Source organism: Melanerpes formicivorus, unplaced genomic scaffold, assembly GCF_026170545.1.
Source record: "Melanerpes formicivorus ecotype bairdi unplaced genomic scaffold, bMelFor1.0.p_v2 SCAF_14, whole genome shotgun sequence".
NCBI lineage: Eukaryota > Metazoa > Chordata > Aves > Piciformes > Picidae > Melanerpes > Melanerpes formicivorus.
The window spans coordinates 4,382,318-4,404,499 of record NW_027142366.1 but is presented as its reverse complement, the minus strand read 5'-3'; the positions used below and the strand labels follow the sequence as shown (position 1 = coordinate 4,404,499).

Below are 22,182 nucleotides of genomic sequence, written 5' to 3'. Positions count from 1 at the left end.
CATATGAATAAATTACCATTGGCTGTAAAAGGGGAAATAGTGACAAGGGCTAAATAATCCCATTGGCCTAGCCTGGAGAAGAGGAGGGTCAGGGGAGACCTTATTGCCCTCTTCAGCTTCCTGAAAGGAGGTTGTATATAGGTGGGGATTGGTCTCTTCTCCCAGGCAAGCAGTGCCAGAAGGAGAGGACACAGTCTCAAGCTGCACCAGGGGAAGTTTAGGCTTGAGGTAAGGAGAAAGTTCTACACAGAAAGAGTAATTGGCCATTGGAATGTGCTGCCCAGGGAGGTGGTGAAGTCCCTGTCCCTGGAGGTGTTCAAAAAAGGATTGGATGTGACACTTGGAGCCATGGTTTAGTTGTCATGAGGTGTTAGGTTGGACTTGATGACCTCCGAGGTCTTTTCCAACCTGTTGATTTTGTGACTCTGTGAACTAACATAAAATTAGTTGTGTAAACTAACTCTTACTCTTTTCAGCTTCCTCACTCTAGCAGCTGGTGCATTTGCTTGGCTCTTGCTGACCTTGGCTGCATTCTTGTTATGGCCAAGTACTAACAAGCTACTCTCTGCCGTTCTCCCTCTTTCTGTGACCTTGTATAGGGTGGGGGAAGGGAGCAGGGAGGGGGAAGCTATTAGTAGCCCCCTGATTTTGTCCAGAGGAGTTCTTGTGTTGTTTATAAATTGTGCATATATGTAAACATTGCATATTTTGTACATATTCATTGCATTTCATACTTCTGGATTGTGCAACAAAGCTAGTGAGGGGTCTGGAGCACAGCCCTATGAGGAGTGGCTGAGGGAGCTGGGGTTGTTTAGCCTGGAGAAGAGGAGGTTCAGGGGAGACCTTATTGCTCTCTACAACTACCTGGTTGTAGCCAGGTGGGGATTGGTCTCTTCTCCCAGGCAACCAGCACCAGAACAAGAGGACACAGTCTCAAGCTGCACCAGGGGAGGTTTGGGCTGGATGTTAGGAAGAAATTCTTTCCAGAAAGAGAGATTGGCCATTGGAATGTGCTGCCGAGGGAGGTGGTGGAGTCACCGTCCCTGGAAGTGTTTCAAAAGAGACTGGATGAGGCACTGGTTTAGTTGATTGGATGGTGTTGGGTGATAGGCTGGACTTGATGATTTTGAAGGTCTTTTCCAACATGGATAACTCTGTATGCTGCTTGTGCCTGTAAATACAGCTCCACTTGCTTCCATCTGAGCTTGTCTGGCAATTTTATTTTGGGGGAGGTAATTTCAACCCACCTCACAGATGCAGCATATCAAGTGTGAAAACACACAGCCAGGATACTCCACCCCAAGTGAAAGGAAGAGGCCTTTCAGGAGCAAGCATACCTGCAGACCAGGGTGGCGATGATGACGCACCACGCCGTACAGCAGCAGTCGGCATTGAGGTGTTCTTCGCTCTTCCGATGGCGGCAGCACAGCCAGAACGAGTAGAACAAGAGAAAGAGCAGGTCCAGAGCCAGGCAGGAGAGAGCAATGCCACCCAGCAGCAGCAGGGCCTGTGGAGAACAGAGACAAATGTCACATCTGACCACAGCACGGCCATAGCAGGGGATGTGAGCCTGGGCCCAGGTGTTCACGGGCTCTGCGGTAAGCCAGTGCTGAAGGCATACCTTGAAAACAAGTTGGGCTGTAATTCCCCTGGGTTTTGTAAATACAAATAGGAGATCATGATGGCATTCAACAAATCCCAGTGCTGAGGGCTGCACTTTGGCCACAAGAACCCCATGCAGAGCGACAGGCTGGGGTTGGAGTGGCTGGAGAGGTGCCAAACAGAAAGAGACCTGGGGGTGCTGATTGACAGCTGGCTGAACATGAGCCAGCAATGTGCCCAGGTGGCCAAGAAGGCCAATGGCATCCTGGCATGCATCAAGAATAGTGTGGCCAGCAGGAGCAGGGAAGTCATTGTGCCCCTGTACTCTGCATTGGTTAGGACACACCTTGAGTACTGTGTCCAGTTCTGGGCTCCTCAATTTAGGAAGGACATTGAGACACTTGAATGTGTCCAGAGAAGGGCAATGAGGCTGGGGAGAGGCCTTGAGCACAGCCCTGTGAGGAGAGGCTGAGGGAGCCGGGACTGTTTAGCCTGGAGAAGAGGAGCCTCAGGGGAGACCTTCTTGCTGTCCACAACTACCTGAAGGGAGGTTGTAGCCAGGTGGGAGTTGGTCTCTTCTCCCAGGCAACCAGCACCAGAACAAGAGAACACAGTCTCAAACTGTGCCAGGGGAAGTTTAGGCTGGAGGTGAGAAGAAAGTTCTTCACAGAGAGAGTCGTTAGCCATTGGAATGTGCTGCCCAGGGAGGTGGTGGAGTCCCCATCCCTGAAGATGTCCAAAAAGGGATTGGATGTGGCACTTGGTGCCATGGTTTAGTAGTCATGAGGTGTTGGATGGCAGGTTGGACTTGATCTTTGAGGTCTCTTCCAACCTTGGTGATTCTGTGACCTATTATTTATTTTAGTCCCACTTTCTCCCCACGCTGCATCCCACTCGATGAAACCATGTTCTGTACCAAAGCAATGACTAGCTGAGCCATTTTGTCTGTTCCCAGTCTGCAAACAGCCTGAGTGACTCAGGGAGGGTGGTATCCTCTTTACTCCTGATCACAGGTCAGCAGATTTAAAGTGGGGGGGGGGGGGGGGAAGAAAAATAGTTCAGCCAGCTGCCTCTATCTGTACAGTTCTTTAATCTTCATGAATAAATATGCAGGCTTATTCATTAGAAATCCAAGTGCATGAGTGGGTTTGAAAGGGGGTGGAATTTATTATACATGCATGAGACTGATTTAAAAAATAAATAAAAAAGAGAGAGAGAAAAAAAGAATCCCCAAGCACTGCTTCTGTTCAAGGTAGACCCAGAATAAATGCTAAACCCCTCCATATACCATCCCCATCCCCATATAGGTACAACAAAACGTGGATGCTACAGACACATTGGCTTGAAGCTGAGTTATTGTGTTATGCCTATTTCTAGTCAGATGTTCCTGGAGAGAATGGGAAGCAAGAAGTGTTTAACTCCATTCCAAGGTTGGTTTTGTTTTATTCAGAAAATCCTGGGCAAAACCCCCCAGAAATGCAAAACTGTTTTGTTAAACAGAGTTTAAAGTCAATGTGATACTGTGAGATAAATCCATTCTAACACCAAATCCAGCCACACTTTCCCAGGTGGATCACAGAACCACCAAGGTTGGAAAAGACCTCAAAGATCATCAAGTCCAACCCCTCACCACAGACCTCATGACTAGACCATGGCACCAAGTGCCACATCCAATCCCCTCTTGAACACCCCCAGGGATGATGACTCCACCACCTCCCTAGGTAGCCCATTCCAATGGCTAACAACTCTCTCAGCGAAGATACTCTAGTCATGAGGTCTGTGGTGACAGGTTGGATGTGATGATCTTTGAGGTCTCTTCCAACCTTGGTGATATTGTGTGTGAACCCCTGGTAGTGGTGGCAAATGGCAACTTATTAGGAATGATTTAAGCATGTGGAAAGGTTCTAAGCCACCTACTGCTGCCCTAGCACTGGGAAGGCAGAGATAGATCTCTATCAGCAACAACAGCAAAGGAAAAGGTTGGGATTATTTTAATCACTCATCTTTTCCTCCTCATGCAGAAATTCCTTAAAGAACATTTTCATGCTCCCTCCTGATTGAAAGAGCTCCCTCCTGGACAAAGAACCCAATGAATATAGCAATTAAACAAGGTTCTCAACAAAACTGGTGACCCTCTAAGAGCCTGGTAGTAACTTGCTCCTCGTATGCTTTTCTTCCCCTTCTTTCCTCCCCTCCTCAGGCCTGCTCCATAGGTACTCCCTGCTGAGTTATCCTGGCAAGCTACCCAAGCCACAGAACACACTTTCCAGCCAAGCACACGTCAGAGTGCAGTGTTGGGCCCATGGCCATAGCTAACGAGAGTCACGCTACTTAAATCTGACCCCTGCAGCACTGACACTCCGCTTGCGCCATGCTCTTCGCTCTCCCAGCCCCAAGAAACCCACATGAAGCCCATCAAGCGCCCTGGGATGGAGGTGCTGCACTCCCCATCTAAACAGCAGAAACTTGGTCCCGTTGCAGAAAGGGAACTTTGGGATCTTTAACAGAGAAGAGTGGGGGTGGAAGGGAAGGAGGCCTATCCCCCTTTCCCATGGTTACACCAGATGGTGTGTGCGCTGCTAGAGCTCCTCAGCGGAGAGGGGCCTTCGAGAGGGAAGCTGCCTTCAGAGCCCCACGTTCTCCCACTTCTGAAGGCTTGCCATGTACGAGCACTCAATACTAATTTAACTAACACTTTTGGCATACCAAAGCTCCTCAGGGATGTTCTTTATTTTTTAAACATGTCAGGCTGCTGCAATGTAAAGCTTGCCTGTGCTGCTTGCCTGCACTTCTTTCTTCACACCCTCAACCTTCCTGCGCACGCTAAAAGACATTGCCACTGGAAAGAAACTCGCTGGAAAACATCTTCCCACCAACTCTTTATCAGGAAAAATAAATGCATGCTGCAGCTCCAGGTGTAGGGGAGCAGCCCCCATTAAAAGGGAGAAAACATATATATATGAAAAGGGGGGGAGGGGGGAAATCACTAAAGACTGCCATGCAGCAAGCAACCTGAAGCTCTTGCTTCGAAGGGACACAATATATGTTTTAATTTATGTATCTGGCCAAAAGGAGTTGGCTAGCCACGACACCATGATCTGTGTTTCATTTTCCAGAGAGTATTTGTTTTCCATTAATGGATATGTGCCATGACAACAAGTGAAATCATCCAGCAGAGCAGTTATTAATCTTTCTGACTGATGAGTCAGTTTAGGATCCAGAAGACTGGCTGGCAGTGGTCGCAACCAAAGATATGCCTGTGCCTGCTTGTCAGGATTAAATGCCAGTATTTAAAAGGTGGGGGTGAGGCTGGATAAACCCTCAGACACTCTATCCTGAAGCAGTAAATCTGGGACTTGGTTATCCAAGGCCACATTATCCCCCAGTAAATGTAAAATTATGCACCGGGCCTTTTGCCGCAAAAGAGCATCCCTTCGTTTTCGAACATTTGCTGAGCTATCAGAACCTTTATAGCAAATGATGCATGAACTGCCCTTACAGGAAAATGGAGACAACTTGGAAGAGCAACATTTTACCACTCTGCTGACACTAATGGCAGAAGTGGAGACAGAGCAGTCCCTGAAAATGAGTGTAAATCCAAATGGTATCAGCCAGACTGGCAGGAGACGAAGCTACAGTGTTCAGATGCACTTTCAAAATAAAAGCTAACAGCAGTAGACAGGGAAGAAACCAGGAGCAGCATTGCTAGCTTGGGAAGGCACCATGAGACCTGAATACACCTGGCCTTGTGCAGGGGTGGTGTTCAATAGGCTGCTGCAGTGTTAATATCCTTTCTCAGCTCCATCATAGGTGTCAGGATTCGCTCTCATTTTAGAAGTAAGGGTCACAAAACATCAAGCTCACCATGCAGACAGGGACACCATCACAGTAAGAAACACAGGGCACAGCAAAAACGTCCCCCACAAACGTACCCAGGGGCTGCTCAGTTCTTTTGTGTGCCGTGAGGCTACCCACAGATGCTGATATTATACCCAAGCATATATATGTAGATGAGCCTTCAGCTAGAACAATCTTTGGTCTCTGAGACCATGCTTTATGATACTGTGGATCAATTAAACCAATATACAGCCTTGTGTACTCCATGAAAAATCCCCATACAAAACCCAGTCACTTTCAGCTTGCAAGTTCCAAACTGTGATCCACATCACCAGTTAACCAAATCTGTGGACTGTGGTCCTGGAAGGCTAATTTTAGCTGCTGAAAATGCACTTAAGGGATATATACTCTCTCCCTCCCTCCCTACATAGTCACAAAGAGAAGTGTTCTACGTAAGAACATGAGAAAAGGGATATACAAGATATATTTGAGTGTATTTCCTTAGAAGGGCAAGCCTATAAAAAGCCATGACACACTAAGGCAGAAGGTAAACACTGGGTTGCATTCATGTTAAGTGTCAAGATTTAGCACTGCCTTAAGTGCTGTTTGTTCATCATCCAACTGTACCGAGGAATGTTGGCTTAGGGACCCTTCCTCGCACCACCAGGTCCCTTCCTTCGTGAAGGTTACTTGGCACAAGTAGTCCAGGGATCAAAACAGGTTTAGAATGTTAATTCTGAACATGCATGGGCTCAAAATAATATTTATGCTTTATTAAGTACAAGTGTTGCCAATCTCAACCTATCCAACTTCCAATTAGCACATCCATTAGACCTCAACTGTACTAACAGCGGCATGGTGTAGTGAGCTCTTCCCAGGGAATAAATGATAGCTGTTTCTGGGTAGCACTGCTACTCTACTACTAGATAGAAAGTCAACTAAAACCTCATTAAGTAACTTGAGAGCAAAGCTGAAGCCTTCAGGTGGTTCCTGAAAAGCACACAGCTTTGCTTTTAAGCACCCATCAATCATTTTTAAGTCATTTCATCTTAAAACTTCATCATTTCAACCCACAGGACAAAACAGCTACAGCTTGTGAGCATCTCAACAACACAGCTGCCTTAATCATTGCCAGATGTAGAAATGTTTATGGTTTTACCTTAACGTTAGCTTTTGCCAAAAGAAAGCTTTCCACTGAATCTGCAACTAATGTTCCTTCTGGATTTCTATGCAGCAACTTGAGATGGTAGTAATAAAGCAGACAGAAGAGGTTAAAGGACTGTGGGAAGAGAAAAACGTTCACCCAGAAGAATAAATGGAGCAAACTGGGCTGCTGCCAAAGGAGCACTCATCTCTATTTATTCCATGAAGGACGGAAGTCTTCCTAGCAAGAAAAGAAACTGCTGTGGGATAGTGTCATGCCTACACTACTTCCCACACCATTTTCTTTTGTAGACTTCAGGACACGTATAAGCAGCTTACTCATAGATAAGTAACTGTGTCCTATCAAATTGGTTGGGGTTTTTCTTTGTTGTTGTTGTTGTTTTCTTTTTAGTAATGCTGGCAACGTGAGGAACACACTCAGACTCCCTCACCGACTTGTCTGAGCATGTTATGTGTTCAGAGACTCGACTCTTGCTTCTGAAAAGTGTGGTATGTGGTGGTTGTTGAGATACTGAAGCATCTCAGGATGTCATTCATCCCACAGTCTACAGAAGGATATGAGCTTTGGTAGGGAATGAAGCCAACCGTGTATTGGCAAATGTAACGTGGGGAGAGGATGTGGAAACCACTGCTGATCTCAGCACTAAACCATCCCTATCTCCTCTGTCCGGGGGGACAGGCCTTCCCAGGCCAATTACTGTACACAACACAGTAGAGGAGCAAGGCAGGGCAGGAAACAAGCTGTGGAAGAGGCTTTTCCCACAGCATGGAGATGTACTCTCCATCGTGAGGGATCCCTCAGCAGCATGGAAGAGCACAGTGAAAAAAGACAGGCTCCACTGTCTTCTCTCCTTATACAGACATCTTCCAGGGAAAGCACACTGCTAAGAGAGTGCAGTAGGCTACATATATTTAGGGCAAGTCCACACTTGAGCAAGCAATATAGGACAACACTTTGCCTTTAGCTTTTTTTGGCCCTTGCCTTTCCTTTCTGGAAAGGAGAAAATGTCAAGGATTATGTCATGAGTTTTTATTATTTAAAATCACCTTAAGACAATACAGGAGACACATCAGACTAAAACAGGTCTACAGCTGAAACACCTCCTAGCATGACTGGACAGCTCAAGTCTATTTAACCAAGTTGGTTAAATACACAGCCTGGCTTCCTCCAGATAGAGAGGCTATTTGCACAGGCAAGGGCACTCTACAGCAAGCTGGCACTAGAGCTGTGAACTAAAGCCACTTTAATTACAAACGAGTGTTCACACAGGGCTTTAATGTAGTTTAACTAGAATGGCTTTAATTCAGCGTAGTTTAATTCACTTTAGTGCATTTAAAGTGGTTTAACTAATTTGCTTTAAATTTATTTCTCCAGTTAATTCAGATTAATTTCTCAAGTGCCCTTCTACAGGCAAGGACTGAGAACAAGGTTAGGTTGATTAAAGATTCATCATCATTTCCTCCATGCTAACAGTCATGACCCCTTATTTCATAATTAAAGGCTTTCACCACTGCCTTTATGTTTGATCCAATTCACAGAAGCCACCAGGGCAGAGGCCAAAATGACACAGCCTTGCTGATACCTGGTTTATTGCAGTAACCAACAGGCCAATACAATCCTCACCAGAGTTGTGAGAGCTGTGGTTAAACAACATATAGCACAGATCCATCTGCATACCTCAACCTCCACAGATTACACAGGGCCAGCTGCTAGAATTCATCAGAGCATCTCATATCACAAACCAAAGAGAAGGAAAGTGCTGAGCAGAAAGGATTTGCTTAACAATTGGGTTGGAATTTTTTTTTCTGCCCACAAATGCAGATCTAAGCCATGCTAATCAACAGTGAACACTGGAGTCCTATTGGGTTGAAGTCAAATAACAACCCATTTATTCCCTTAGCTGTTACCAACTCAGCAATCTCCATCTTACACAGCAAGGAAACATTCCCAGAGGTAAGGGGGTCCTCTAAATTGGATGTTCTTATCCCTAGTTTCTCCATAATGCTGGCTGAAAGCCTCTATGCACTACAGCAATGAAAAGAATGAGACACTCTCACCAAATTCAGTTTCCACTGACAGGTCCCCACAGACTAAATCTTTATTAAATGAGGCTTAGCTCAGAACTGGCAGCTTGTCAAATGAGCATTCTCACTGAAAAGGCGGATTTCCTTTCTGGGGATTCTGCAGATTCCCTTGCAGGGCTCTAAAAAAGCCACCACAGATGCATCAGTGTTCATGCAGGTTTTTGTCCCGAATCCCAGACCAGAAAATTGTGTAAGGAATCCTCTTGGGAAGAGGCCTTCAGCTTTAGAAGTTTACTCCTCCCTTGTATTCCCAGTTGGACCAAGTTCATGGTTGCAACTCTCTTTTTAGAGGCAAGAATCAGATAAGTATTTGGAATACTGAGGTGAAGGACAGCAAGCTGGGGGAATTCAGAGGGTCTCCAGCACCACTCATGTCCGTGCTCAGTTTGCCCAACTCACACATCACAGATCTGCACAATTTCCCCAGACATTCCTTTCCCATAACAGATTAGCTCACGCATTCCTGCTCAACAGCAGCTTCTCTACTTGAGGCCCTTTAGAAGCAGCTTTAGTTCCTTGGGTAGAAAGCTGTATCATCCATTAAAGTCTGAAAACAATCTCCTCACAAGGTAATTTTCCAGCAAACTGGATAATGGAAAGAAACCCCATGCTATAAAGGAAGTATGAATTTAATGCTCCTACAACTCAGGGATAAGCAAACACCGCCTGCATTACCTGGCTTGAGCCCAACGAGTTGCATAAATTCCCATGCCAAGACAATTCCCCATCCTCAGCTCTGCACTGGGAGCTCAGCTATGTGCTTGCTGGCTTGGAACTCTCCAAAGCCAAGACGTGGCACTGCCAAGCTGCCCACTGCAGCCAGGCAGGGACCAGGGCACACTTGCACAGCCCAACACATGAGCAAGGCAGCATTGGTGTATTCATAAAATAATCATAAAGAGCCAACCAAAAAAAGGAAAAAAATAGGCAGGAAATGCTTAGGCTTGAAGCCCAGTGACTTAATCCAATTTCCATCCTTTTTCCCTTCCCCCTCCTACAATGGAGGCTCTCAGAGACAATACACTTCATTTAGATGGAAAAAATAAATACCGACCCCCCTCCTAAGTGCCTAGCCTTGCAGACTGTCAAGCAAAGCACTGGGAGGCTGTGTATTTTTATCTCTCCATGCTGACCGTGCCTGCTCCTGAGTGGATGCCAGGCTCAAGGACTTCTCTTTCAAGCCTCCAGCTGTAGGAATCTGTGCTTTACTGCAGGCGGGCTTCTCTTTGGCTGGTGCTGTTTCTTATTAGATATGGTTTGAAACCCAAGCATTCATACTGCTCCTGTGAATTTGTACTGCTCTGCACAAAGACAGGGTCTCTCAGCAGAGGTGAAGACATGCATTGGCCAGAAGTGTCCTATTCCTATCCTTTCCAGGACCAGATAGGCAATGACATGGCACTGATTAATATTAAATGCCATGTTTAGGCTCATAATAGCTTCTTGATCTTCTTTAATCACCTTCTCTCAAACCAGTCAACCAAATCTCCAAAGAACAAAATAAATCAGCCAGTACAGAGTTTGAAGACAGAAACAACCAGAACAAGAGGACACAGTCTCAAACTATGCCAGGGGAAGTTTAAGCTTGAGATGAGGAGAAAAGTCTTCACAGAAAGAGTTGTTGGCCATTGGAATGTGCTGCCCAGGGAGGTGGTGGAGTCACTGTCCCTGGAGGTGTTCAAAAAGGGATTGGATGTGGCACTTGGTGCCATGGTTTAGTAGTCATGAGGTGTTGGATGACAGGTTGGACTTGATGATCTCTGAGGTCTTTTCCAACCTTATTGATTCTATGGTTCTATGAACTCAACCCTCAGCTCCGGTGTTCAGAGCAAGAAAAAGCTGGCAGGGAGGTCAATGCAAGCTGCATCCACCATGCAGTATCCCCTTAGCAGGCAGCCACCAGTCTACTGTGAGAGGCTCTCACAAATCATTTCTGTTTGCAAGAGGATAAACAAGGCACTGGGGAGGGAGGCTACGGAGGGTGGAAATGAACAGAGCCACCCCTAAATGGAACAGAAAACAAAACCTTGTTCCAGTGTGGAAACTTCCCCCAAAGGAACATCAACCCATCAACAGGGTTAGTCCTTCCTATCATCAGGTATCATGGTGTTTCCATAAGCCTGACAGCTGTAGATAACGAGGTTCTGTTCACTTCTGTCTTCAGAGAGACAACATCACATCCCTTGTGTTAGTTAGGAAGCTTTGCTGGGCAAAGATTTGTTTGGAATTTCTTAGCAGTGTATGCATTCAGTTGCACAGGACAGGAGGACAGATGTCCAGCACAAGCATTCTTCCCCTCACTACGCCTTTCTGGCATCTTCTCCACGCAGCTCGTGACTGGCAGACATATCAAAGCAGCTGAGAGGAAAACAGTTCCGAGTGCGGCCACTTCCCTTCCACCCAAGCGATAAAAATCCACCCTGAGTTTCCAAATGTGTTTCCAAAATTTCCACATTAAAGAATAAAAAGAGAGTTCATTTTAAGAGAAGATATTTTTAACTTGGACTGAAGTGATTCTGGAAAGCCAGGGCAGGCTGCCTTCCATGAATTTCCAGTACAGGATCAGGCATGGCACCTCGTTCCACTCACGGCTTTCAACCGCCAGGTCCATTCTGGTGGGACTGTAATCAGAATGATGCTCAGTGGTCAGATCCAAACAAGGAATGAAGCTCACTCACTTTGGGGAGAAATGACACAACAGGACTAGCAGAAGCAGGGAAGTCATTGTGCCCCTGTACTCTGCATTGGTTAGGCCACACCTTGAGTACTGTGTCCAGTTCTGGGCCCCTTAATTTAAAAAGCACATTGAGACTCTTAAATGTGTCCAGAGAAGGGCAATGAGGCTGGGGAGAGGCTTTGAGCACAAGCCCTATGAGGAGAGGCTGAGGGACCTGGGGTTGTTTAGCCTGGAGAAGAGAAGGGTCAGGGGTGACCTTCTTGCTGTCTTGCTGTCCAACCTGAAGGGAGGTTGTAGCCAGGTAGGGGTTGGTCTCTTCTTTAAGGCAACCAGCACCAGAACAAGAGGACACAGTTTCAAGCTGTGCAAAGGGAAGTTTAGGCTGGAGGTGAGGAGAAAGTTCTTCCCAGAGAGAGTGGTTAGCCATTGGAATGTGCTGCCCAGGGAGGTGGTGGAGTCACCATCCCTGAAGGTGTCCAAAAAGGGACTGGACATGGCACTTGGTGCGGTGGTTTAGTAGTCATGAGGTATTGGATGGCAGGTTGGACTTGATGATCTTTGAGGTCTTATTGATTCTATGATTTACCTTTCTTGCCAAACATTGACTCTACCCATTTCTTTTGTTTTTTTTTTTTCCCATTCCCCCCAGTCCTATCACTCCCTGACACCCTAAGAAGTCCCTCTCCAGCTTTCTTGTAGCCCACTTCAGATACTGGAATGCCACCATTAGGTCTCCTTGGAGCCTTCTCTTCTCCAGACTGAATAGCCCCAACTCCCTCAGTCTGTCCTCATAGCAGAGCAGCTCCAGCCCTCTGCTCATCCTCTCGGCCCTTCTCTAGACACCTTCCAGCACCTCCAGATCCTTCCTGCACTAGGGGCTCCAGAACTGGACACAGTACTCCAGGTGGGGTCTCAGCAGAGCGGAGTAGAGGGGGAGAATCACCTCACTTGACCTGCTGGCTCTGCTTCTCTTGATGCATCCCAGGTTGTGATTGGCTGTCTGGGCTGCAAGTGCACACTGGTGACTCATGCTGAGCTTCTCATCCACCAGCACCCCCGGGTCCTTTTCTTCAGGGCTGCTCTCAAGCCAGTCGCTGCCCAGCCTATACCAGTGCCTCTGCCCAGCCTATATTGGTGAGGTCATCTTTCAACACAGCAGCTATAGAAAGAAGCTCCAGCATACACTGTGGCACTCAAGGCAAGTGAGGTTTTTTGTAAAAAAACCCAAAATTTAATTAGGAGGAAGAGAGATACCTCCTGGCCAAGACTGCAAGTGGCTTCAGAAACTGCTTCTCTTAGCAGCGAACGTACAGGAAGGTAAGCTGTTATAAATGGGCCAATTAACTTAAACACCAGTGACAGGAAAGGGGTAGATCAGTGCTACTCAGGTGTCTTTGACATGGAGATCCATGGCCTGTTTGTGCTCAGTCTGCAACCTGAAGTCAGTCTTCAGAATCTGGAGCGAAAAATTTGGAACACCAACAAAAAAACCTCAGCACACTACAAATCAAAACAGGGCAGTGCATTGCCAGGGCTATTTACCCCATTCAGCTCCACAGGTGTTTGTCTACACCACTGAAGCACAACAAAGGGCTGGTTACACAGCAAAATCTTAGTGTAGTTCTTAATACACAGGAAGCCTACTACAGGGTGAGAGAAACAGCACTCTCCATTACATTAGCAAATCACTCTGACCTAGCTGCCCTGATGGCTGACCTCTGGGAGAGGACAAAGAGCTGGCTCAAAGGCAGACTGCCCTACATCTTTAAAAAGCCACAACCCATTGTGCTACAGCTACTAGTCCCTATGACAGCTTCCTTAAAATAATTTGTAATCTGAAGTCAGCTTTAATTTAGTATGGCAGTCATGTGGAGAGGCCACGAAGAACTGGAGAGGGGCAATATCCCACAGGGCTATCTCCTGGAAGTTGGGGAGGGAGGAGCACAGACCTCTGACCCATCTATTGAGTGCAGGCCTGAACTGACCTCCCTGCACAAACAAGGCAAACGTGCCATATAACTGCCAGAGACAAACAAGTGCCACGCTTCACACCATAAATTCCCTCCAAACTTCCTCTTTGACGGCTGCTAATCAGAGCTAAGGAGGAAAAAAAAAATACCCCAAAACCCCCACCACGAAACTAAACTAAACAAACCCAACAAACAACAACTCCAAAAAACCAAACCAACAAAAAACAGGGGGGGGGGGGGAAAGGAAAAAGGAAATTTCTTCCTTTGACTTAACAGCTGCAGATTTCCCTTTCCCAAAGGAGGGTTATTCTTGTGCAGGAAACATTTCCACCTTGAACCTTCCTTGGGTTTATTAGGGGGGGTTTTGATTTATTTTTTTTCTTCCTTTTCTTTCTTTAAAGAATTAAAAGAAAAGCTCTCTCTCTCAAAAAAAAAAACCACCCATCCCAACCAAACCCAAACCAAAACAACTCAGCAACAAAGACAACCAATATTCGCTATTGAGAACCTTCAAATCCAGGAAAAGAATACCAGAGAGAGACGAACAGAGGAAGCAGATCAAAAAAACTACTGAAGCTAGCCAAGACCCACCACAGTCACAGCTGGAGCCTGTGTTTCTGCACCGCTGACAAGAGTGGGAGCGTCATTAACCACTTCTCTGCTCAGCACTGCAGCCTGCACCAGAGAAGCTACAGAGCTAAGAAAGGCCTCATGCAGGCTCCTCGCCAAATCCAAGAAGGGATTAGGGCCTCCGGCAGCTATACTGAAGGGAGATGCAATTTGAATAGAGATGCTTTCTTTACAGCTTTCCCCATTAAGCAGAGAGGAGCTGCAGATGGCCCTCTCAGCAACCAGGGGAAAGTCAGATGCTGCCCCCCTCAAGAGCAGCATTCTGGCAAGTGGTCGCAGCCTTATCCCTCCACTTCTGCTGCCCAGTCCTCATGCTGAGAAAAAGAGGAGCACAAGCTTTTCAAACTCACCTCCTGACTGCCACTCATGAGAGCAGGGAAGCAGCTAACAGTGGATGCACATACAGATTAAAACCCCTTTGCAGTTACAAGTCAAATACAATGCCTCAACATGTATTTAGAGGGCATCCTGTGCTGCATCTTTGGGTCTCAGCAGCTCTTCTCACAGCTTATCTCCCCACAGGGCTGGGGGAAGAGAGGAAATTGTCTCCCTTCAACTAAGCAAAGCTGTTCAGTTCTCTTAGGGATTGTCTGCTGCAAAGCAGAAAGTTGTCATGGACCACTGGCCTGAAAAGAAGAAAAAATACTCATCAAAGTATTTATAGATTCATAGAATACCAGGTTGGAAGGGACCTCAGGGATCAGCTAGTCCAACCTTTCAGACTAAGAATACAGTTTAAATGAGATGGTCCAGCACTCTGTCAAGCTGGGCCTTGAAACTGCTTCATAACAGCTTTGTATCAGCTATGTGGGGACAAATATGCCTCATTTCTAGCTTCCTCTATCACTAGGGTTTGGGACTACATGGGACACAGGGCTGTTCTGTTCTAACAGCAGTTATAGCAGTTAAAAGAAGCAAGGATTTGCCCCACTGTGTCTAACAGGATCTTCTATTAGCTGCTCTGCTTTCCCAATACAGACAGATCATTTCCACCAGAAATTTATCTGTAAAATAATGCACACACAGCCCTCCTTCAGAGATCCTTCTGTCCTGCTTGCAAGATGAGTGCTGTTAGGATTCTTCAAGCTCCTGGGCAGATATTCATTCATCAGTTCCTCTGAACTGCATCTCGAGATCAATTTTTTCAGACAAGTTCCCAGAGATGTCTCAGAGGTTCTGCCTACACTGATGTCATGGCTATATTTAACGAAGGAATCCCACTGAAGTGGTTTATAACACGCTCTGGCAGGACAGTGTAGACAGAGCTAAATCCTATTAAGCTACTTAAGTTGCTTTCCCCCCTCTGAAGTCATCTGTCAAAAGCTGGCCTTACGTGTTGCAGCCAACTATCAAAGTAGCTTATCAAGAGTCATGCTTGAAACACCAAACAAAGCAAAAAGATTCAATCATGACACACATGAGGAAGAAACTGGGGCAGTGTGCTGCTCCAGTAATCTCTTGGGATCCCAGAGGGTGGAAAAGGCTGGTGATTAGCTTTTCATTACAGTTAGATTGTAACCCACTTGCATATCCCTGAACTTTAATAAAGATAAGATGACTGCTTTCTTCACATGTTAATCCTGACTGCTTTGAAAGGACTCTATGGAGAGAGCGAGTGCAAAGCATACTCTTTAAATAATGATCACACTAACAGAGGTGGGGGTGTAACTGGGAAGACAAAGCATCATTCAGCCTCAACTCAGCACCTCAAGGAGAAGGGGGAAAGCAGTGCTCAGAGTCATGTTATTCCCTTTCCCAGCAACTCTAAACCAGGCAGAGACCAGAAAGATCCATTCTCATAAACATTCAGTGTCCACGTTTAAAGCTCTGATTTTATAGCACTCACTCCACTCAATCAACATGCTCCTGTTAGGAGACTTCAGAGACAAACCTTAATTTCTCAAGATCCCACAGAATAGAAAACAATGGGCTGGAGGAGACCTCTGGAGGTCACTGTAGTGCAATCTGCCTCTGAAGTAGGGCTAATTTAATAGATGGGTTGCTCAGAGCCTTGCCCGGGCAAGTTTTGAGTGGCTCTAAGACTGCCGTTCCCAAAGCTTTCCTCAGCCTCTGCTCCAGCACTGCAAAGAAGAACGTTCAGGAGTGGCTGCACTTCACACCCAAGCACCATTTCCCGCTGCAGCTTGTGGCTGTTGTGGCTTGTCCTTTTGCTGGACACCTCTGAGAGGAGCCTGATGCTGTCTTCTCCAAGTCTTGCCCTCAGGTATGCGAAAGCTATGCATGGATCCCTCCTTTCACCTTCTCCTCTCCAGACTGAAGAGTACGAAGCCTCTCTTCACAGACCAGGCTCCATCTCGGTGGCCGTCCCGTAGGTGCGTTCCAGTTAGTCAACATCTCTCCTGCACTAGGGGCTCCAAATCATTCTGCAGTTATACAGCATTTATGCTGGCACACATAACTGGAGGAGAGCCCATGCATATGAAATGGCTGATGACCCCATTTTAGGGCTATTTTAAGCTTGCTTAGAAGGCTAGGAAAAGCACAAGCCTTCAAAGCCCAGTTTTGCCTCCAGTTACATGACCTACTCCACCTAACAGTCACAAAGCACCAAGAGGTGACAGATCTCCCTCCATGCTGTCACTCTGTGGGTGAGAGATGTGGCAAGGATGAGACCACGTGAGAAATTCAGCTGCATGGATGTTATTCCTCAAAACAATAAAGACAGACAGCCAAGGGGGAAGGAAAGGAGAGGTATGGAAGGGTGGGGGAGCAGAAATGGAGAAGTTACATGCTTCAGACTGAAACCAAGGCACCTCGGGAGTTATTCGGCGAGCCCAACTGCACGGATGCTCCTGCATCCCATTGGCTGCCGCCTTCCAGAGCTGCACAGCAACGAGCCCGGGAGGTGGGAGGCTGCCAGCACGCATGAGAGCTCCCTGCTCAACCCCTCCTCCGCATCCCCACAGCCCAGCCTGACAAGCACCGCTACTGCTCCAGCTCCCCAGCTAACTGCACTATTGATCGCTCTTCCCTCACCAGAGGTCAACCAGGGACAGCCAGCCAAAGGAAGGAGGATCTCAGTTAAGCGAATGACAGCACCATGTAGAGCAGCCACACCAGGTTAATTGAACAAAAGCAGCACAGGGTAATCCCATGTTCTACCTCTGCCCATGGCTCAGGTTTTATTTGGCAAGGGGAGTATGGTACTGCAGAAATAAGGATGGAGGGGAAGGGGTAAGATCTAGAGTTGTGTTTGTGTCTGATACACATCAGAGGCGTGCTGACACCCAAAAGGTATCAATGCTCCTCCAAGGCAGCACTGCACAGCATGAGTGCTGCTCTTGTAGGTGTTTCACTCCATTAATTTAGGAAAGGGAGGGAGGAAACGATCACCACAGAAAGAGACACTAAACTTCGGCTTTCCTGTGAAGAGGGCTCCAATCCCAGGGTCCTAGATCACACTGACATTTACAAAAGGAGATCAGAGCTTTGCACAGAAGGACAAGCAGGACAGAGTACAGAAACCAGCATAATGTGGACAAGCAACTGTTCCAGCTGCTGAGCTTTCCACCACTGCAGCCACAACACAGATCGTGAAACATGTTGGATGTGTAGGAGGAAAAGTAGCTCTAGTGCCTGAGCACAATGGCTCACAGCAGGAGAGTGTGTTGCAGCTTCCCCCTAGCACAACCACCTAAACCAAAACAACATCAGATGTGAGCAGAAATTAATCTTCAAGACAGATGCACACACTCACAAAAAGAGGTTGCAACTGGACAAGGAACTCAAAGCAACTGTTTGCAGGCTTTAAGCACAAGAAAGTTCTGGAATTCCTTCTGCCCATGTCCAAAATCATCTCCCAGAAGTACTTAAAGGCAAGCAAAGGATACTCTGAATTCCCTTTCCCCACCTCCCAGTATGTGTAGGAGGTGCTTGTGCTGTGAACCGTCCTTACTGGTCAGGTGCATCTTAGCAGCCAGTGGCTGTTTGCACAGTGCTGACTCTCAGCTTTGAAAAGCAGACCTGGCAGAAGGAAGGCAGCTAAAAACTGAAGGGCAAATCAAAACACCTCAACTTCTACCATTTTTGAAAGAAAGCAAATCAAAATTCTCTGCTGTTACATTCCATAGTTAGCCTCTGAGGACAAAACCAATGTCCATGGCAAGGTCTTAGGGCAGCATAGTCTCCATAGAAAGAGTGTGACAATTTAATGCTGAGGCCCATATGATATCCCAAGGAACCCAGGAGGGGAAAATGACAGAATTCTGGGGCAGAGAGAAGGTATTTTCCAACACAAGCACATACAATTTCTCTCGCTTTTTTCAGTGCTCTAGGCTGCCTCAGAGCTGAGGAGTTCCATCACATACAACACTGTCATCTTCACCTCTTCACTGGCCAAGTGTGTTAGAGGGTGGAGAAGCATGGACATCTCTCTCTTTTGCCATCATGTTAACTGTAATTACAGCAATTATTTGCACAGCCTATAACAGCTACCTGCTTCCCACTCTTTATAAACCAAAGGACAAGCACTGCAGAAACAACAGTGCTTTATGTCCCTCCCTCCCCTAAACTGCCTGCCCCTCAGCTGATCAGACTGCACTGAAGCAGATGAGAAGCACTGACATGAAGTCAAACAGATAAGCTTAGCTTATGAATCGTTATTTCTCCATCAACTTGTTGTGTCTTCAGCAAAAAGAGGTAAAAGGCATTGTTTTAACAAGCAACATCTCCCTAATGTTGACAAAGTATTAGTTCCCCCATTCACAGCTGTATAGGAACGGGTCAGAGATCTTCCTCTTCTCCAACATCACTACTGAATGTTTAGCAACAGAAGTCAAAACAAGAACACCAACAAGGGAAATGCTGTGACAATTCAGTGCTGTGATGGGTGGGCTAGCTCTCATTGGGTTCAAGCAACCCTTCAACATGCCACTGGTGTGGTCTCTGAGCTGTAGACAATGCCATACTTGACTATAACAGAGCTAGGAAAGAGTAGGCAGCACTGCTGATACCGAAACTTGTATTTTACCCCATCTGCAGGAGGAAGATAAAGGTTTTCCTCCATTTCCCTCTAATCTTATAAAAAGGCCACCCCTATGTCCTCAAAAGAGTTCAGCTGATATCCACTACACAAACATTCATGTGTGTTGTTTAAACAAGCTACCCAGAGGTCATCATCTATCCAAGCTGACCCTCAAGAGCAACAAAGCTCAGCAGATGCAACTCCACCCTAACAAGCAAGGTTATTTTTGCTGCTGTGCTTGTGGGCTCTCAGCTTTTCCCTAAAGAGCTATGATCCCAGGGGCTAAGACCACTTTGGTAACAGCTAAGATGGGAAGAAAACTCTCTACTTTCAGGATACTTAAGTGAACAGCAAGTCCAGGGTAAAAAGCAGCACGTCAGATGTGTGTTAAATTGCTGTCATTGACAGCACAGCAGCAAGAATGTCCTATTAAGAGTCTGTAACTAAATCAAGGAATTCTAATATTCATAACTGAACTTAAAAGCTCAACCCTCTGGGATACTAGCAAATTTCCCCTCAAAGACTGCTCACTTCATTGACAGTCATGTTGCTTTTCATAATCTTGTCCCCAAATTCAATCAAGCTCCAGATAAAATCTAATCAAGTCGGACAAGCTGAATTGCAAGGGCTGTCTTTTCAAGTCCTTTCACAGGAGGTCAACTTAAAGTAAGCTTCTGATGTCCCAGGACTTGAGCAGGCTTATTTCATGTAGCTCATTGCTCTAGGCACCAAGCACCATCTTAGCTCCCTGTAGGAGAGCATCTGATCTCTAGACAAACTAGGTTTAGTCTTCTGTCCTGTTTGCTCATGTCCTTAGTGATTTCTCTAGGCTCTCCTACTAGTAGCAGGAAAGATCTGCTACTCAGAGAATTCCATTCCTATAATCATTCCCTCTGGAAAACACAACTATCCCTGAGAACTACTGCTGGTCTGAAGAAAGTGACGGTCCTAAAGCAAATATAAAAGCACTCAGAGTGGCAGGGCAAAGCATTTACACTTAGGAAGACCTCATCATTCACATTTAAGACTTGTTGGCCATTTCAACATGTCCTTCAGGGACACCCTTTTTCTTTTCTTCTCCACTGCAACTGAGCAGATAAACTTTAAGCTATAGCCACAATCTAGATCCGTTGGTTACTCCCTAGCAAGCATTAGGAGAGATTTACCCCCACAACAATTAAGAGAAGAAGCTCTTTTTATTTATTCACTTCAGATAAGAGCATTCAAGAAGTATCAGTATAAGTTACCAACTTTAAGACAAAGCAACTCTTCTGAATATTGACCCCACATACCAATATTGCAAGAAAAAAGAATTTGTTCAAGAGATTCTCAGTTCTACAGTTGAGATTTCATGCATGAAGCCCAGGAAAAACAGTGTAGTGTTTAAATACTGTGTGACCAACGTGACATTGCAAACCAATGTAACAGCCCAGCCATACCCCATGCAGGGCTAACATCTGGCTTCCCATTCTCCTGTACACCAAACATGGGGAAATCTCTATTCAGACTAACAAGGCTGATGCAGATTAGTCACAAATTTTACTGTAACTAAAATCTTACAAGGGGAACACCACTTTTCCTCCCCTCCCAACACCATACTCCCCTAGCCAACAAGGCAGTGAACGCTCCCACTGGTCAAATTCCTAACATTTCAGAAGTAATCACTTCCAATCTACTGAACAGATAAGCAGAACTAACAAGTTTCCAGCCAGCAAGCCACTCCCCACCTTCCTCTTGTTGAGCATGTGTAACTCAGGTCATTTCCGACTCGGATTCCAGCAGGAAGAGCTATTTCGACCAGAGCACAGAAATAAGATGCCCAGAAGCCCAGACTCACTGACTCGACCCTGCACTGAAAAAACCACTTGGGAAAAGGCTACTGATTAAAGGAAGGGTGCTGTTATCTCCAACACACCAAATGTCTGAAAGGATGTTCCCTCCCAGACACTTCAATGTATGAAGTTGAGTTCCCTTCCTTTTTCTTTTTGTTAAATAAAGCCTTGATAAAACAAAAGAAAACTGTTTGTTCGTTTGACTGTTTGCCCAGCCAGTTTCAAAATTCAAATAATCCTGCCCTGTCTCCACTCCAGCTTGGTCCCTGGTGAGTATCTCAAACATTTCACATATCAACAATTCTTTCTAGAGACTAGGGTCTAGGGAGCGTGAGGAAGTGGAGAAGCTTGAGCATATTTATCAGGCTTGACACCTTCTATCAGTATGCAGCACCAGAAAACAATTTCCCTGATGAATGGATGGGCCCAAACCAGTCACAGAGCCCTGTATCTTGCTTTCAACCTCATTAGTCTTTTAAAGAAGTACAGCTCAGCAAAGAGCTGCAAAATGCTGACAGACTTGCAACAACAGAACTTGCAGGAGCAGTGGGGACTGGAGCTATATTACAGACATGCAGCCCAACTCCAGGGGTCTATCATAGAAGACTCAATAAGGTTGGAAGATACCTCAAAGATAGAATAGAATAAGAATAGAATAAGAATTAGAATAGAATTAGAATAGACCAGGTTGGAAGAGACCTTCAAGATCATTGTGTCCAACCTATCAACCAATCCAACCCACCTAAACAACTAAACCATGGCACCAAGCACTCCATCAAGTCTCCTCCTGAACACCTCCAATGATGGTGACTCCACCACCTCCCCAGGCAGCCCATTCCAATGGGCAGTCACTCTCTCTGTATAGAACAAGAAGGAATGGCTTCAAGCTACAAGTGGGGAGGTTTAGACTGGACATTAGGAAAAAAATGTTCACAGAAAAAGTGGTCAGGGATCAGAATGTGCTGCCCAGGGAGGTGGTTGAATTGCCAACCCTGGAGGTGTTTAAAGGTCATTTGGGTGTGGTGCTTGGGGATATGGTTTAGGGGTGACCCTTGCAGAGTAGGGTTCTCAGTTGGACTTGGTGATCCTGAGGGTCTTTTCCAACCTGAGTGTTTGTGTGTGTGAGAGCAGCTCAAGCTGAAGTGAGTGCACGGTCTTCAGGGCAGAGAGAAACAAAAGAAGAATAAGCTCTGAAAAGGACAGGTTGATACCACTACTTGAAGAGGAATATTCCAAGCTCAGCTACAATTCTGCAGGTCATAAAATAGCCAGAAATAAAAAGCTATTACAGACTCTTTTCACTAGTGGTAACAGTGGTTTGTTCTATCAGATTTCAGCAGCGTTTCTGACTCCAAACCAGAAAGCAGCCATAAAGGGCAGGAAACAGCTCAACTATAAACC

The 22,182-nt window shown here is 46.1% G+C and overlaps 1 protein-coding gene across 4 annotated transcripts in view; it reads right to left on the bottom strand.

Moving 5' to 3' along the window:
- TTYH3 (tweety family member 3) overlaps positions 1–22,182 on the bottom strand; it is an 87,267-nt gene that overhangs the window by 41,717 nt on the left and 23,368 nt on the right. For all 4 annotated transcript variants that reach the window (XM_068146659.1, XM_068146660.1, XM_068146657.1 and 1 more), the window contains exon 2: positions 1,338–1,507. In XM_068146659.1, the coding sequence (XP_068002760.1) occupies positions 1,338–1,507 (170 nt within the window). The remainder of the gene's footprint in view (positions 1–1,337; positions 1,508–22,182) is intronic.